The sequence below is a fragment of the Mastigoproctus giganteus genome, chromosome 4 (assembly GCF_048544385.1).
Source record: "Mastigoproctus giganteus isolate SK-2022 chromosome 4, ASM4854438v1, whole genome shotgun sequence".
In the NCBI taxonomy this organism is placed as follows: Eukaryota; Metazoa; Arthropoda; class Arachnida; order Uropygi; family Thelyphonidae; genus Mastigoproctus; species Mastigoproctus giganteus.
Window position 1 is genome coordinate 240103583 of NC_143578.1, and position 16619 is coordinate 240120201.

The 16619-nt window shown below is 35.3% G+C and overlaps 1 protein-coding gene across 1 annotated transcript in view; it reads left to right on the plus strand.

Moving 5' to 3' along the window:
• The window catches only part of Papst2 (adenosine 3'-phospho 5'-phosphosulfate transporter 2), a 46361-nt gene extending 36013 nt beyond the window's left edge, over window positions 1–10348 (plus strand). Inside the window, exon 8 of the mRNA XM_090372117.1 lies at window positions 9978–10348. Within this exon, the coding sequence (XP_090228243.1) occupies window positions 9978–10143 (166 nt within the window). The 3' untranslated portion in view covers window positions 10144–10348. The remainder of the gene's footprint in view (window positions 1–9977) is intronic.
• The last annotated feature ends 6271 nt before the right edge of the window (window positions 10349–16619 follow it).

Below are 16619 nucleotides of genomic sequence, written 5' to 3' on the forward strand. Positions count from 1 at the left end.
CCTTTGTTCCCCTCACCAATCTTGTTGCCCTCCTTTGTACTCTTCTAGCAACTCTACATCCTTCCTAAAATGAGGCCTCCAGACCTGTAGACAGTACTCAAGCTGTGGCCTGACCATTGCCTTGTACAACGGGATGATCACCTCCCTGTCTCTGCTAGCAAAATTCCTATATATCATTAACACGACTCCATGACTTGCCCTGGCAGCCCATCTGCACTGCTCAGCAAACTTCATATCTGACTGCACGTTACCCCCAGGTCTTTTTCATTTTCGACTTCCCTGAGTGTAATACCATACAGTTGATATGTTTCTCTTCTGTTATTGCTACCCATATGCAGTACTTTCCATTTGTCAATGTTAAAATTCAATTGCCACTTCTTAGCCCATTTGCCCAACTTATCTAGATCCAGTTGGAGTAGAATACTGTCTTTACTGTCAATTAACAACCCTGCCAACCTTTGTATCATCTGCAAACTTGGATACTAAGCCTAATATACCTTCATCAGTATCATTGATGAATACACAAAACAACCGGGGTTCAAGCCCGTGAGCCACCAAATATGGAGGATGCGGAAAGGTCAGGGAATGACCACCGCATATCCCTGGAGCAAAAGGCCTTTGTTGCTAATGCTCCTAAAAACCAAATAACATAACAAAATAACAACGGGCCCAGCACCGAACCCTGGGGAACTCCACTAATAACATTTTGTCCACAAAGAGTTTGAGCACGAGAGTTTCCTGTGCGGACGTGCCTTTCTGCCGCTACTGGAACAGAGAAGTTTTTTCTGATTTATATTCTGCTTTATTAGTTTAAATTGACATATTAACTTATTTCTAGAGTAGCTTTATATTCCTATTTACGGTACTTAAAGTTAAAGTAACTTAGATAGAGATTTGTAGGTATTACTTAGTATCGGGAAGGGTATCAAATACACGAGTTTACCGTTCATAGACAGCCGCCATAGTTACGTGAAAATTAATCAGTAAATCTATTAATCTTGTCGAACTTCATTGGCAATTAAATTGTACTTTTAACTATACATATAACCACATAGGTTACGGAACATAAATAATTAGTAAAAATAAATAATTAATACATAACTTGATACGGAAGTTATATAAAGGGACTTCGTAGATAACACTCGTTACTGAAACGCGACACAGCATATCCGGAATTCGATAGCATTAGCTTTGTCTGGTATAGTGCATAATATAATATTGTCAATTAATCAGTAGATCTATTAATCTTGTTAAACTTCATTGTCAATTAAATTGTTCTTTTAACTATATATATATAACGATTTAGAGTACAAACGTAACAAATAATTAATACATACTTGATACTCGTTCGTGAATTCCCGCCATTTTTACACGATAGCATAAGCTTAGTGTAGTATAGTGCATAATATAATATTGTCAATTATTCAGTAAATCTATTAATCTTGATAAACTTTATTGTCAATTAAATTGTATTTTAAACTCTATAAATATATATAACGACTTAATTGTAACAAATAATTAATACATAACTATAGTGGTACACGTGATACGCAAGTTGTATAAAGGGAACACTAGATACCGAAAAAAAAAAAAAAAAAAAAAAAACAATATATATATATCCATATATATATATATATAATATAACTTAAGGATTTAATTTTTGTTTTAAATTTTATTGAATTACATTGGAATCATGACTCTAACCAGAGCAGCAAAGCAAAAGGCTCAAGCTAATGGGAGTGCTGTGGTTCAGGGGAGAACTGAGGGGGCCAGTTGCCCTCTGAATCACAGTCTATTAAAATGCACTGTTTGCTTGATGTTTGCGGAGCAGTTGGGTACGGGACATGATACTGCCAAGGGGGATGTCTTTGTGTGTGCACGATGTAAAGAGTGCAAGGAAATCAGGCGACAACTCAGCGTTGTTATGGGCCTTTATGAGAGCTTGAAGGACAGGGTGGATGCCCTCGAAGGAAATAAATTGAGGGGCCCATCAAGCTCTCAGCTGCCCACATCAACGCCAGAGCTTGCACTTGGTCATCAGGAAACACAGAAGCAGCCCCCTAGGCAGAATGCGCTGGTCCCACAGGAACTAGTAGTTGTTGGTGACTCTATTGTCAGGGAAACGGGGAACATGCTTTGTAAAAAGGATAGGTGGAATAGGACCAGGGTATGTCTGCCAGGGGCAAAGGTTGATGACATTGTAGAGCGGATATCATCTTTTAAGGGCACAAAAGGTGATATAGTTGTACACGTTGGCACGAATGATATTAAGAGTAGGAGACCGGCGGAATTACTTAGCAAGTACAGGTCACTGCTGAAAAAAAGCCGTGAATTAGGGTTGAACTTGAAAGTGTCTGCAATTCTGCCCAGACACGATAGGAGGGAGTATATGATGAGAGCCTTGTCGATCAATTCGGCCCTGGAGGGATTGTGCAAGGCTCAAGGGGTAGAATTTTTTTCAGCCTGGACTGTACTTGTTAACAGGAGAGATTGCTTCTACAGGGATGGGATACACTTAAATAGAAAGGGTGCAAGAATTTTTGCTGATGCTGTCGAGGCAGTGTTAGGTGGGTCGGAAAACTGCTAGTTGGGGGGGATACAAGGACTAATAGATTAACAGTAGCCACTGGCAGAGGTGGAAGTGATTCTTGCACTGCTTCTATTGAAATGAGCAGAAGTCTGAAAAACAAGATGCAGGATATTTCAGAGACTGCTGGTAGTCATTGCGTTACAAGTAAACACATGGGTTGTGTTAGGGTAGCTAAGAATAGAAACAGGTGCATGTATACCTGCGTGTACACCAATGCTAGGAGTTTGGTAAATAAATTTGATGAATTTGAGGTATTGCTCAAAACATCAAAGGCAGATATTGTTGGGATATCAGAGACGTGGTGTCACACAGATATAAGTAATGCGGAACTGGAATTTGGGGAATACAATGTGTATAGAAAGGATAGACAGGACAGGAGGGGAGGAGGGGTTATGCTATTAATTAAGAAACACATAAAGTCCAAGGAAGTGAAGCCAGTCGACATCGATGGACAGGGCAGTGCCGAATCAGTTTGGTGTGACATAAGCATAGGGAAATCAAAATTGAGAGTAGGAGTGTGCTATAGGCCTAATGACTCTGATGAGTATAATAAGATATTGTACAGGGAAATAGTGTGCCAGTAAATCAGAGAGTCTTATAATGGGGGATTTTAATTTCCCAGATATTGACTGGAATTTGTGGGTTGGTCACTCGCACACTAGCAAGGCTTTTGTGGATTTATTGGATGATTGTTTTCTACACCAGCATGTTCGTGAGGCAACAAGAGGGAGCAATACTCTTGATCTGATTATCAGTAGTGACTCTTCATGCATTAAGAACCTGCAGATAAATGAACCACTAGGTGGCAGTGATCACAGTGTGTTGAAGTGGGATTTACTCAAGGAGGTAACTACCATCAGAGGTAAAGGGAAGGGTTTTTGTTTTCGTAAAGGCGACTATGATGGTCTGAGACAGTATTTAAATTCTATACAGTGGGACCAACTGATGATGTTACCAATAGCAAACTCAAAATGGGAAGCATTCAAGGAACTAATCTTGGAGGCTACCAGGCTTTACATACCAACTAAGAAATATTGTTCAAGGTTTAGGCCTAAATGGTTGTCAGATGAACTAATGAGACATGTGGCAGAGAAGAAAAATGCATGGGATACATATAAATTAATGGGTGACATGGAAGCCTATGATAGATATAAGTTGGTCTGTAACCAAGTCACAAAGGAGATTAGGCAGGCAAAGGCAGACTACGAAAAATCCTTGGCAAAGGATGCAAAGAAAAACAGAAAAGAGTTCTTTACATACTTGAACTCGAGAAGGAAAGGGATGAATCAGATTGGTCCACTGGATATTGATGGTTCAACAGTTGAGGATCCTGCTCAGGTGGCTAACAATCTAAACGAGTATTTTGCATCTACATTCACGCATGAGGAGTTATTCAGGAAGGAGAATGATGTAGGTAAAGTAAACATTGGCAGTGAGCTGGATGATTTTGTAATAACTGAGAGGAAAGTGGAGGAGAGATTGTTGAGGATAAACATAAAAAAGGCACCTGGGGTGGATGGGATCTATCCAGTTATATTAAAGGAGGCAGCAAAGGAAGTATGCAAACCCCTAGCCATAATTATGAGAGCTTCTTTGGACTCAGGGGAGGTACCCATAGACTGGAGATGTGCAAATGTAACCCCAATTCACAAAGGAGGATCAAAGGCTGACACAAGTAATTATAGACCTGTTAGTTTAACTTCTGTTCCAGGTAAATTAATGGAGGCACTGGTTAAAGAAGCACTGCAGGATCATCTAGACAAGAATTCAGTTATAGCTCAGACGCAGCATGGTTTTGTTAAGGGCAGGTCTTGCCTGACCAATTTGATTGGATACTATGATGTAGTCACAAAAGAACTGGATGCAGGGAATAACTTTGATATTATATATTTGGATCTTAGAAAGGCTTTTGATACTGTTGCACATGGAAGACTGCTGCACAAATTGGAGCAGTGTGGCATTGGAGGCAAATTGCTGCTATGGATAAGGGGATGGTTGAGTGGCAGAAGACAGAGAGTGGTAATCAATGGACACTGCTCAACGTGGACTAATGTTATTAGTGGAGTTCCTCAAGGTTCAGTGTTGGGTCCGTTGTTGTTTTCGGTGTTTATGAATGATATTGATGATGGGATATCAAGTTTAATGTCCAAGTTTGCAGATGATACAAAGGTTGGCAGGGTCGTCAAGGACACTACTGACGCTATGCTGCTGCAACAGGATCTGGAAAGGTTGAACAGATGGGCTGAGAGGTGGCAAATGAAGTTTAACATTGACAAATGTAAAGTACTGCATATGGGAAACAGTAACTCCAGAGCAACGTATCAACTCTGCGGTACCACACTGACAGTGGTGGAGAATGAAAAGGACCTGGGGGTAATTGTGCAGGGAGATATGAAGTTCTCTGAGCAGTGCAGACGAGCTGCAAGAGTAGCTCATGGTGTCTTGTCAATGATATACAGGAATTTTTCTAGCAGGGATAAGGAGGTGATTATTCCCTTGTATAAGGCAATGGTTAGGCCACATCTTGAGTACTGTATACAGGTCTGGAGGCCTCATTTCAAGAAGGATGTAGAGCTGGTGGAACGGGTACAGAGAAGGGCAACAAGATTAGTAAATGGAACAAAGGGTTGCTCTTACGAAGAAAGGCTTAAGTTTTGCAAATTACAGAGTCTGGAGACTAGGCACCGGCGAGGTGATCTGATAGAGGTGTATAAGGCCTTGAATGGTTTGAGCATGCTCAATGCCAATGGGATTCTTCATCTTTCTCAGAATAATCACCTCAGAGGGCATAAATTCAAATTGAGGAAGGACGGATGTCGGATAGATGTGCGGAAATTTGCCTTTGGCCAGCGGGTGGTTGGTTGGTGGAACCGACTTCCATCACTTGTTGTTGAAGTTGATAGCCTAAACAAATTTAAAGCTCAACTGGACAGGTATTTCGAACGAACGGAGGGGTGAAATGGGAGAGGGTTTTTTTTTTTTTTTTTGGGCTGATGCTGAATAAGCTTGCTTTCTTGCATCGTATGCCTCTACTAATGCTAATGCTAATGCTAAAAGAGCAGTGTCCGTTGATTACCACTCTGTCGTCTCCTATTCAACCATCCTTTTATCCAAATTAGTAACTTACTCTTAATGCCATACTGCTCCAATTTGTACAGCAGTCTCCCATGTGCAACAGTATCAAAAGTTTTCCTAAGATCCAAGTATATGATATCAAAATTATTTTTTGCATCCAGTTCCTTTATGACCACATCATAGTATCCAATCAGATTGGTCAGACAAGACCTCCCTTTAACAAACCCCTGATGCTATTGAGGCAGTGTTAGGTGGGTTGGAAAACTGCTAACTTGAGGGGAATACACAGACTAAAAGGTTAATGGTGGCCGCAGGCCACCATTAACCTTTGTCTGTGTATCTCAATGTTCTTCTGTTCTCTCACTGAGAATAGGCAAGCATATGTTTATACTCATCTATACTGGATGATAAATTTTTCACTAATACGGAAAGGTCTGTGTCCAATTCTTGTCAATGACTGGAGGAATTTCAAACTCCTCTTCAAGCAAGGCTGTAGTTATCCAATCTCAGATGGAAGTTACTGATGTTGTTGGGTTTTAAGTGACTTAAACCATGTTGCACCATTGTGTATTTTCTCTGCAAATATGTATTCATTGGCAGATCTGCCTGTTTTGTAAGCTGAAAAATCCAGAATAACTCATGAAGAAAACTCTACACTCTCCACCTGAGACAAACTAAGTGAAGTCCCTAAATTGAGGAAGCCTTTAGAAATTCCTCCAGTCTATGATGAGACTCAAACCCAGACCTCTCCAAACAAGTGACGAAGCCAGATGATTGTCACAGAGGACTCAGATGGGGGGAGTAGGGTCCCCCAAGTTATTCCAGGTTTTTCAATACAAATATGAGTGACAATCCCTGATGGCATTAAAATAATTTGAAATTTTGGTTCTCAGAACTCATTAGCATTAGTGGGATTTGAGCCCAGGTCTCAGGGCTTAGAAGCAACTGCTTCAACCATTGCAATACTCACAGTTAATGGAAGGAAGGATTTAATTCTGACATCTGTTCCTGTCTTACTGCTGTTTGATCATGAAATTCTTGGGCAATTAACTTGCTGTATGCAAAACTGAAATGCCATTAGTTGGCAAACATTACTGCTTCTCCCTCTTTTTTACACACTTCACCTCCAAACAATCTGATTTTCATACTAACTTTTAAAAAAACTCTAACATTTGTAAAATAATAAGAGGAGTTTACCTCAATATAGTAAGTAAAACACTTCTGTATGATACTCTCCAGAAATTAAAACAAAAAAATCAAAAACTTACATTAGAGTGAAAAATAAATAATTAAAAATCAATTTAACGCAGTTAAAAAGAAGCTAACGAAAATATTCAAAACGATTTTCCTTCCTGAAGCTGACAACGCTTTTTGACCATATATCGTGATCACAGGAATGAAAATTACCAAATAGGGTTGAACCTGAAACTTAAATAGTGATTATTTGTCTTCACGCATCAGAGATCAAATATGGCCGCCGAACATTAACAGAATTCTCATGTAATTTAATTTCTATGGTTTCTGCAATTAATAGTTGCATATAATTACGTTCAACATTAAGTAGTTTGGCCTCGTTAAATAAAAAAAGTGTTTTTCGTTAATGGCATGAAAGGCTAATTCTGATGCTGCTGAACGAGAAGTACAAACTGAGGCTTCATGTTGATTTACATGAATCCTCAGCAACACGAATATATTCGTGTAAATCAACATGAAGCCTCAGTTCGTGCTTCTCGTTCAGCAGCGTCAGAATTAGCCTTTCATGCCATTAATGAAAAACATACTTTTTTAATGAGACCAAAATACTTAATGTTCAATGTAATTATACGCTACTATTAATTGAAGAAACCATAGAAATTAAATTACACGAGAATTCTGTTAATGTGTGGCAGTCATATTTGATCTCCGATGCATGACCTCCGATGCCATGGACACGCATGCATGAAGACAAATAATCACTATTTAAGTTTCAGGTTCAAAGCTATTCGGTAATTTTCATTCCTGTGATCACGACATGCGGCCGAAAAGCGTTGTCAGCTTCAGGAAGGAAAATTGTTTTGAATATTTTCGTTAGATTCTTTTTCATTTTTAATTGCGTTACATTGATTTTTAATTATTTATTTTTTACTCTAATGTAAGTTTTTGATTTTTTCGTTTTAATTTCTGGAGAGTATCATACAGAAGTGTTCTACGTACTGTATTGAAGTAAACTCCTCTTATTATTTTACAAATATTAACAACGTAGAACGTATTGAGTATTACAGCTCTAATTCACACGATCTAACAAACTCTAACACAAGCTAACGTTCAAAAGGCTTCAAATGGGATCCCATGAAAGTGTAATTTAAGTAATGGAACAATTCTTTCTTTAAATGAATAACACTAAGAAATAAATTGAGATGTACTATCTACAATTTATTTATTGATTAAATTTTTTAATTAAAATTTTAAATTTTTGGTTTAATAATTATGCTTCAAGAATATATACCAATATACATACAGTGGATTCTGGTTATTTGGACCAACCATTAATCGGGGCAGCTGTTTATTTGGGGCAAATCAAAAAACAGAACTCAATCGAGAAAAGCCAGGGTTTACTTTGCTTAATTGGGACAACATGCCGTTTAATCGGGCAGGAAACCGCAGCACTGGAGATTACCCTACGATTGTCTCCGACTGTACCACGTGGTTCAGTCGAATTTCCAGAGGTCACAACCATAAAGTAATAAAACAATTAGCCATCACCTGTTTATTGAGCTTTTTTGTTAGTGCAATCTATCATAAACGGATAGTAAACTCGATCTTATTGAATTTGCGATAATACTGACAGCTGGAACTCTGTGGGTTATTATGGTGAAGTGTGTTTACACTTCCATGAAATCTTCAATCATATAAAATTAATTTTCAGAATCTTCTCTTCATTCCTATTTTTAAAGCTTCATAACTTGTTACTCTGTTCTCACTTGTGTGTGCCGTGTTCTTTGTTATTGATTGCATATCTTTTTACTGTTTTAAATTTTAACCCCCCACCCACAAATGTGAGTGAACAGAAATGTCAACTAGTTATTATGTACATATTACAGTATGTATTAATTATTCCAATATCACATATATTCTTCCAATTTTCACATATTTAATTTTTTAATTGGTAAGGTAATAAAGCATAAATTTGTGCTTAATATATCTTTACTTTTATAGCCTGTGGATAATATTCCTCATATTTTCCCTAATTAGAATTGCTGTTTAATAGAATTAAAATTCAATTCACAAACGTGATCACAATGAGCAGCGCTTACTACACATCGTATAGTGAACAGTTAGTTTGTTTGTTATTTGGATTTTAGGAGCATTAGCAACTAAAGCCATATTACTCCGGGATATGCGATGGTCATTCCCTGACCTTTCTGCATCCTCCGTATTTGGTGGTGACTGGTTCGAACCCCCGTCTAATCAAGAAGCGTGTGCTACGCACTGCTGCTCCTTCCCACCTGGCTACGGATGCGCCATAGTGAACAGTACTTTACTGTGGTGAGTCCATCGTAACGTGATTTGATTGTACAGTGAACCAATTGTAAAGCGGGGGTCCACTGTCTTTTTAACTGTTTACATGAAACTTTGGATAATTGGGGCAGCCGCTTAATTGAGCCAAAATGCACTAATCCTGATGTATCCCGAATAACTGGCTGTTATTTGGGATAAATAATCGACTATATATATATATATATATATATACCTTTATGCTGAGGGCGGAAAAATGCAGAGAATATATGGCAGACCATAACATAGAACAACCCATACCTCAACAAATCTGGCTGTATCAACAGTTTAATATAGATACTGAACTATCGATAGAACTTATCCATTTGTATTTTAGCTGAGTGCAAAAAATATTTGAAGGCTTGTTTTCATTATCATGGAAACATGCTGTTTACCTTAGAGCTTTTTAGTGATATATTATGGTCATAAGAGATTTGTAATGTAAGGAATGACCAGTCATTTATCATATCAAGTGGGTTTTCATTGCACTGTATTAATGAAATTATCATTTATAATTTAACATAGAAATTAAAGTTAATCACTTAATTTAAAAGCTTTTAATTTCACAGGGTTTAAATGGCTCATCCAATATCATTGCCTGAATTTTATTGATATCAGCTTATTTGGAATTTTACAAATTTAATACTCACTGCAATTTTTTTTTTTTTTCTTTTTGGCATTTAGAAGTATACCATTCTCTCAGCATTCTTTGTAGAGGATTGTATTAGATGATTAATTTTCTTATATATGTATTTATTTTTACCTTTTCTGTATTTAGATACATATGGTCTGGTTTCATTGTCTTTCTGGGCATTTACTTGAATGTACTTGGTAAACACAATTTCAGCTATTTTCCATTCTACTTCCTGAAGCAAAAATTAAAACAGTGCTTATACCAGTCAGGACTGTTGAAACAATGCCAGCTATCTCCTAGTCATGTTTAGTGCAGCCAAATGGACACTGCATACAGTAACAAGTCATTTAAGATGTATACTATATCTCCTCCCTCACTTCCCTCCCTCTAATGAGTAGTCACATGGTCGACAGGTTCGGCTATATTTTAATCTGTGATTTATGAAAGTTTATATTTTTGTAAATTATGTATATTCTGCAGAATTGTACAGCCTTGTTGTTTGATGCACTTCAGAAACTCTCAAGTTCATCTAAACAAATATAATCTCTATGATGTGAACACATGAAATACAGAAGCTTAATGATGTGAATTTTCAAATGTGCATTTATAAAAGTATGAATCATGGCAGTTTAGAAAAAAAATAATTTTTTTTCTAAACTGAAAAAATGAAACATTTCAATTCTACTTACATATAAAAGAAAATTGAATAAATGAAACTGAACTTCAGTGTTTCTGAGTGCTTTAAAAAGAACCAAATTATTGCAAAAAAAAGTACAAAAGTTCTACAACCTCTTCCTGTTTTTTTTTAATATTGTTTTATTATTGCTGAAAATATACACGATGGAGTAAGTTGTATGTGTAGATTGACGTTTGAAGGAACATTCCTTATTTTATGCAAATATTATACACAATTTGTTTTTAAAATCTTATTAAATAGAAATATTAATAAAATCTTTCAAAAATTTGTAGTCCTGGTTGCATTATTTGATAAACTTATATGAGAGTTGCTACCTATTCATAAAATTTAAGTTTGTTTTTCTCTATCAAAGATTGAAACAAAATTGCCATGATAATGGATAAATCAGAACTTGGGGAAATCTGGCATATGTTAAACTTTGTTTTTAAGAGAGAGAGAGAGAGAGATGTTTCAGAGTAGTTTCATTTTCCATCTTCATAATAGTTATTACAAAACAGGACATTTGAAACTAACAAAAATCATGCTGAACTACTTGCACACTGGTGGAGAATAAGCAGAGTGATATCTGTGGCTGCTGAGACACTCACAAATCTTATTAGCTACTATGAGGGTTGTCACAAAGGAACTAAAAACTTTGTGGAATAATGTGATGAGGGGGTTCTACAGAGGTTGATGTTGGGCCTTTACTGTTTTTAATATTTATTAAAAATACTGATCTTTCAAATTTTATGTATAAGTTTGCTGATGATATAAAGGTGGGTATTAATAATAATTTCCAGAAAAGCAGATGAGCTGGAAAATGGCAACTGAGATTTAACAGTGATAACTTCAAGGTGCTATATTTGGGTAGCAGCAATCCCAGAATAACATGTCATTTAGGTGGTACAAACTTAAAGTAGTGGAGCATGAAAAAAGAAATCCAAGGGTAATTGTACAGTCTGACATGTAATTCTCCAAGAAGTGCAAACAAGCTGCTAGAACAGCCCTTTTTTTTTTTTTTTTTTTTTTTTTGGCTGGTGCAGCCAAAAAAAAAAAATTCCCACATTACCCTGAGAGAGGGAGAGAGAAAAGTAGAAGAGAATCACCAACAAAGCAAGAAAGAGAAGAATGATGATATCCAGCTCAGGACCCTGGGTTTGCCAAGCCCATACTCACCAGATGTGAGCCCCTGGGGTTACCTACCCATGTATCAATATTTACTTCTGCTGACATTAGACTTTGCATTTTTGCCTTCTCTCTATTTGACCTATAACTAAATTTGCCCGCACATATCTGATGACAGTTCCACCACTTTCTATTTTATTTGATTTTACTTTATCTTGTTTAATCATTTGTATTAATAATTTTACTATACAGTTCCTTCACCTCCAATTTGGCTTTGCAAATTCAGCCCATAATTTTCTTAATTCATCACAACCTTTAGGATATTAACATTCTTTTGCCTTTTTTCATATCTACATTACTTTTTTATACTATCCTTACCCTTCTAGTCCCTGGTAATTCTCACCTCCATCTATACAAACTTTTTTCAGATTTATTTACACTTTACATGCTTATATATATATATATCTCCAATAATTCAAAATAAAACATAAGCGAATAGTATGGCAAAAAATTAACATAAAAATAAAAAATAAAATAAACCAAATAGGAAGGGGGGAAGTAAAGGTAATACAACATAAACAGTAGCCGATAGTCCTCTATATAATTGAGCACTTTAAATCCAATTAATAAAACTGATATAAAATTTAAAATAATGCCAATTATAATGATTTAGCGGTACCCCACCCCCTCGAAGGTACCAGTTCCGAAAAACGTGAAATATCACCAAAAAAGGGGTTAAAAGAAAAACAAAATATCAAAATAATAGACTGACCATTATGCCCCATATCGACAGAGGACCATGAGGCCAATAATGGTCATGGAATCGCTGCATTTCAATCGCTATACAAATCATCACAAAGGCGAAAAGATCGAAGAACCAAACCACCCATTCCTCCTCCGATCGATCCACCAATGCAGAGGATTTGCACGGCGGTGGTCCTTATGCAGCGAGAAATAATTGGGTTGATATGCTAAATAAGCATATCAAAAAAAAAGGTAGTAGTGGGTTGATATGCTAAATAAGCAGTGCCTGTGCTGCAATCTATTTCTTTCTTTTCTTTTATAAAAGCTAGCTGTCTAAGCTTACATTATGTCAGTGGTGTGGCTCTGATCTAGAGTGCTGTCTGTTCTATAAATTATTTCTCGCTGCATAAGGACCACTGCCGTGCAAATCCTCTGCATTGGTGGATCGATCGGAGGAGGAATGGGTGGTTTGGTTCTTCGATCTTTTCACCTTTGCGATGATTTATATAGCGATTGAAATGCAGCGATTCCATGACCATCATTGGCCTCGTGGTCCTCTGTCGATATGGGGCATAATGGTCAGTCTATTATTTTGATATTTTGTTTTTCTTTCAGTAGTTCTTTTAACCCCTTTTTTTTGGTGATATTTCACGTTTTTCAGAACTGGTACCTTCGAGGGGGTACCGCTAAATCATATTATAATTGGCATTATTTTAAATTTTACATCGGTTTGATTAATTGGATTTAAAGTGCTAAATTATATAGGGGACTATCGGCTACTGTTTATGTCGTATTACCTTTACTTCCCCTTCCCTGTTTGGTTTATTTTATTTTTCGTTATTTTTATGTTAATTTTTTGCTCTACATTTTTTGCCATACTACTGGCTTATGTTTTATTTTGAATTATTGGATATATCTGGGCTTCATGTGGAGGATGTGCATTTTGCTGCCTCTAATGATAGCTTAATATTTATTTATTTTCTTATTTTATGTTAAACTTTTAAACCATTATTTAAATATATATATATATACACTGCCAATCAGTGTGTTTGTGTAAAATTTAATGAAAATCTATTCACTAGGAGTTGAGTTGTTATATGAAAATGGCTGAACATGAAAATTTAGGTATTTTACACATTTGCAAAAGGAAAAGTTTCATCTGATATATATTTAAATAGCTAGTTCATGACAATCAAATTTCATAGAAAATGTCCGAAAGACAACAGCAAGTCATTATTTTTCAGAAGTGTTTACTTCTGAAAGTTGGCATTCCTCGGGACAACTTCATCAGCTTTGTTATGTGTACAATTCTATTCCTCATACAGATATTATTGTTAATATTCTATTTAATTTTAAAATGTTATCAGGCAAAGTTAAATTATTCTCTTCTAATTAAAATGTTTTAAAATTTGTACTTTCTTTAGTTTATCAGTACTCCAATTACTCTCATAGTTTGTCTTAAGTTTGTCTTTCATTCTTGATCAGGTTATTTTTTTGTCCTTGGCCTGTGAATTACATAAAATTTCTAAATGAAAAGCATCATAATAAACTGCAATTTTGTATCCATGTCAGCATATTTGAAAGAGGCTCTTAACAGATTTATGCCATGAAAATTAATTTGTCTTGTTTCAAAGGAAAACAATCTTTAATGTCTTTTCTTCTGTTCCATATATATATATATATATATATATATTTTTTTTTTTTTTTTTTTTTGTGGTCCTTCAACTGAGCACCACAGTTTTTGGATGCTTACCTCATAATATTAAAGCTTATTTACCTTACACTCAGTTTCATCCAATCTCTGCTGCACTCCAGTTTTCCATTATTGGAAGTTCCTATTTAGTTGCATATTTTGTGAACTTCTCACTAAATTTGAATTACACTAACCTTTTGTAATTAGAGTTGGAGAATTCCATCTCTTACTCTGAGAAATTGTTCCTATCTTTTACCAAGCTTCAAAGATTGAAACTTTTTTATTATTGCAGTCTCAAGACAAAATTTGTTTTATAGAAATGTGTTACCAGTGCTTAGTATTTCAAAGTTATTAGAAAAAAATCAACCCACTTTTGAAAGGATACTGAATAATAGTTCTCAAATTGTAGCTGTACTAAAAAAAGTGCTTACTTTAGTTTTACAACTTTTATTGGAAACATTTTTGTTCCATCAAGAAATGAAGATATTCATTACAGATGATTGTTAAAAGAAATCATTGTTATTATTTCAAAAATGTTATATGAAAATCTTAAATTGAATTTCATCAAAATTGGTCGAATCGTTTAGGCATTCATATTAGGTCATAACCTCCACATAAGGCATTTTTTTTTAAAACAGTCAATCCAATAAATAACCCAGTATTCTTTTACATTTTGCAGGCAAAGCTTTCAGATGGCTTTTGCAGTCTGGCATCTCATCTTCTCTGCATAACAGAATAAATGAGATGCTGGCTGTTTAACATTGTTCTTGCCACTATCTCCAATGAGCAAAACAATGGTACTGTGCCAGGTAATGAAAGTCATTTACCACTTAATATTGCATAGCGTTACAGAGGCTAAGCCATTCCTCTATGTGGTGTGGATGACACTTTAAATTCACACCAAAATAATTGAGTAGGCATTTGTAATATTTTTAAAAATTGGTAGGCTGGTGTTTGACCAGTTACAGATGAAAAACAAAGAATTAACCTTGCAGGTTGGCAGACTATGTCCAAAATTAAAAAAATTTTAAATGTTTCTTTGTCAAAGAAGGTAAACCCAATCATTTTACAACTGGATGGCAGGCAACATGGGCACCACACTGAAACAGTGGAAACACTAACATACTAATGTTCAACAAACTTTTTTTGGATGCAACAATTCTAATATATAATAAATATCCCCTTAAAAATAAAAAAAAATACTCTGATTAAATATTTTTAGAACAGAATGCTTTGTATAAATTACTAATGACTACTGTGTGTTTGCTTTTTTCTGCTTTTCAAGCACTTTGAAGAACTAAATAATTCTAAATCTGTTTATAACTAATTGATATAGTAGCAATAATGCTTTGTGTTGATTTAAAAATGGACAAAAATTTTCTTGAAAGGTATATTTCCTACTTTATTTCTAAAATACAGTTTTCACTTTCTGGAATGTATTTGTATAAACAGACTATTTTATTCTACAATATACATTTTTTTTTAAATTCCATCACCATATTTACATTTGTAATCACACCATATACACCACTGCTAAACAGAAGAGTAAGGAAGAGGACCATCAGCTCTTGTTTGTTAGAATTTTTATGACAAATCGACCCACCATTGCAAAGCTAAGGAATTAAAAAATAAGTATACACATTTTAAAAATAAAAGAATCAGGTAAAGTAAGTATTCAAATGCACTCTTGATACGTTCAATATACAGAGTATTCCCATTAAAAAGGATCTAATCTCATTAATTTTCAGGTTTAGGCCATTTGTCATCCAGCTTTCTTTTTTGTCCAGGCTAAAATTTTTGAAATTTGATATTAAAATTGAACTAAATATTACCGTTTACATTTTAAAAATGACTTTAAATTATGCCTAGTCAACTACTTTTTTCTCAAAGCGAAAAGTTTCCCATCCTTGGTTTAGTCCAAAAACATCAATAATTCTGAAACAAACAAAGTACTTTTATTTGGTGGGGAGGGGTTGAACTGTTTCAGTATGGCACAAATGGTCCCCATCTAGTAAGCAGTACTATAACTAAATGCACATACTGAAGAGTGAATATCATATAGAACCAGTTTTCTTCTTCCCTCACCCCAAATAAAATTAGTTTACATTCATTTCAGAAGTTCCGAGACTAAACCAAAAATGGGGAACAACTTTCCCACTAAAAAGAGAACAGTTAAACAAAATTTAAATTCTGAAATCTTAAAATCTAAATGGTAATACTTAGTCCAATTTTAACATAAAACTTACTGCCAAAACACAACAAAAAAAACTATACAATCGCCATAATAGCTTATGTCTAAAAATAAGTGAGATAGATTCTGATGTCTTTTAATTGATACACACACTGACCAAAAATTGTAATTCAAACTATAACAGCAATTTATTTAAAATATATATTTTGTCAATTTTAAAATTGGCTATATGTGTGGCAAGAGGAGTTCATTTGGAAATGCTCTCTGACAAGACTGCATCACGATAACCAGCAATCATTTTATCAAAACATCATGAAAATTTGCTCATTTGTAAAGTAATTCTCTGCAAAATTGCAG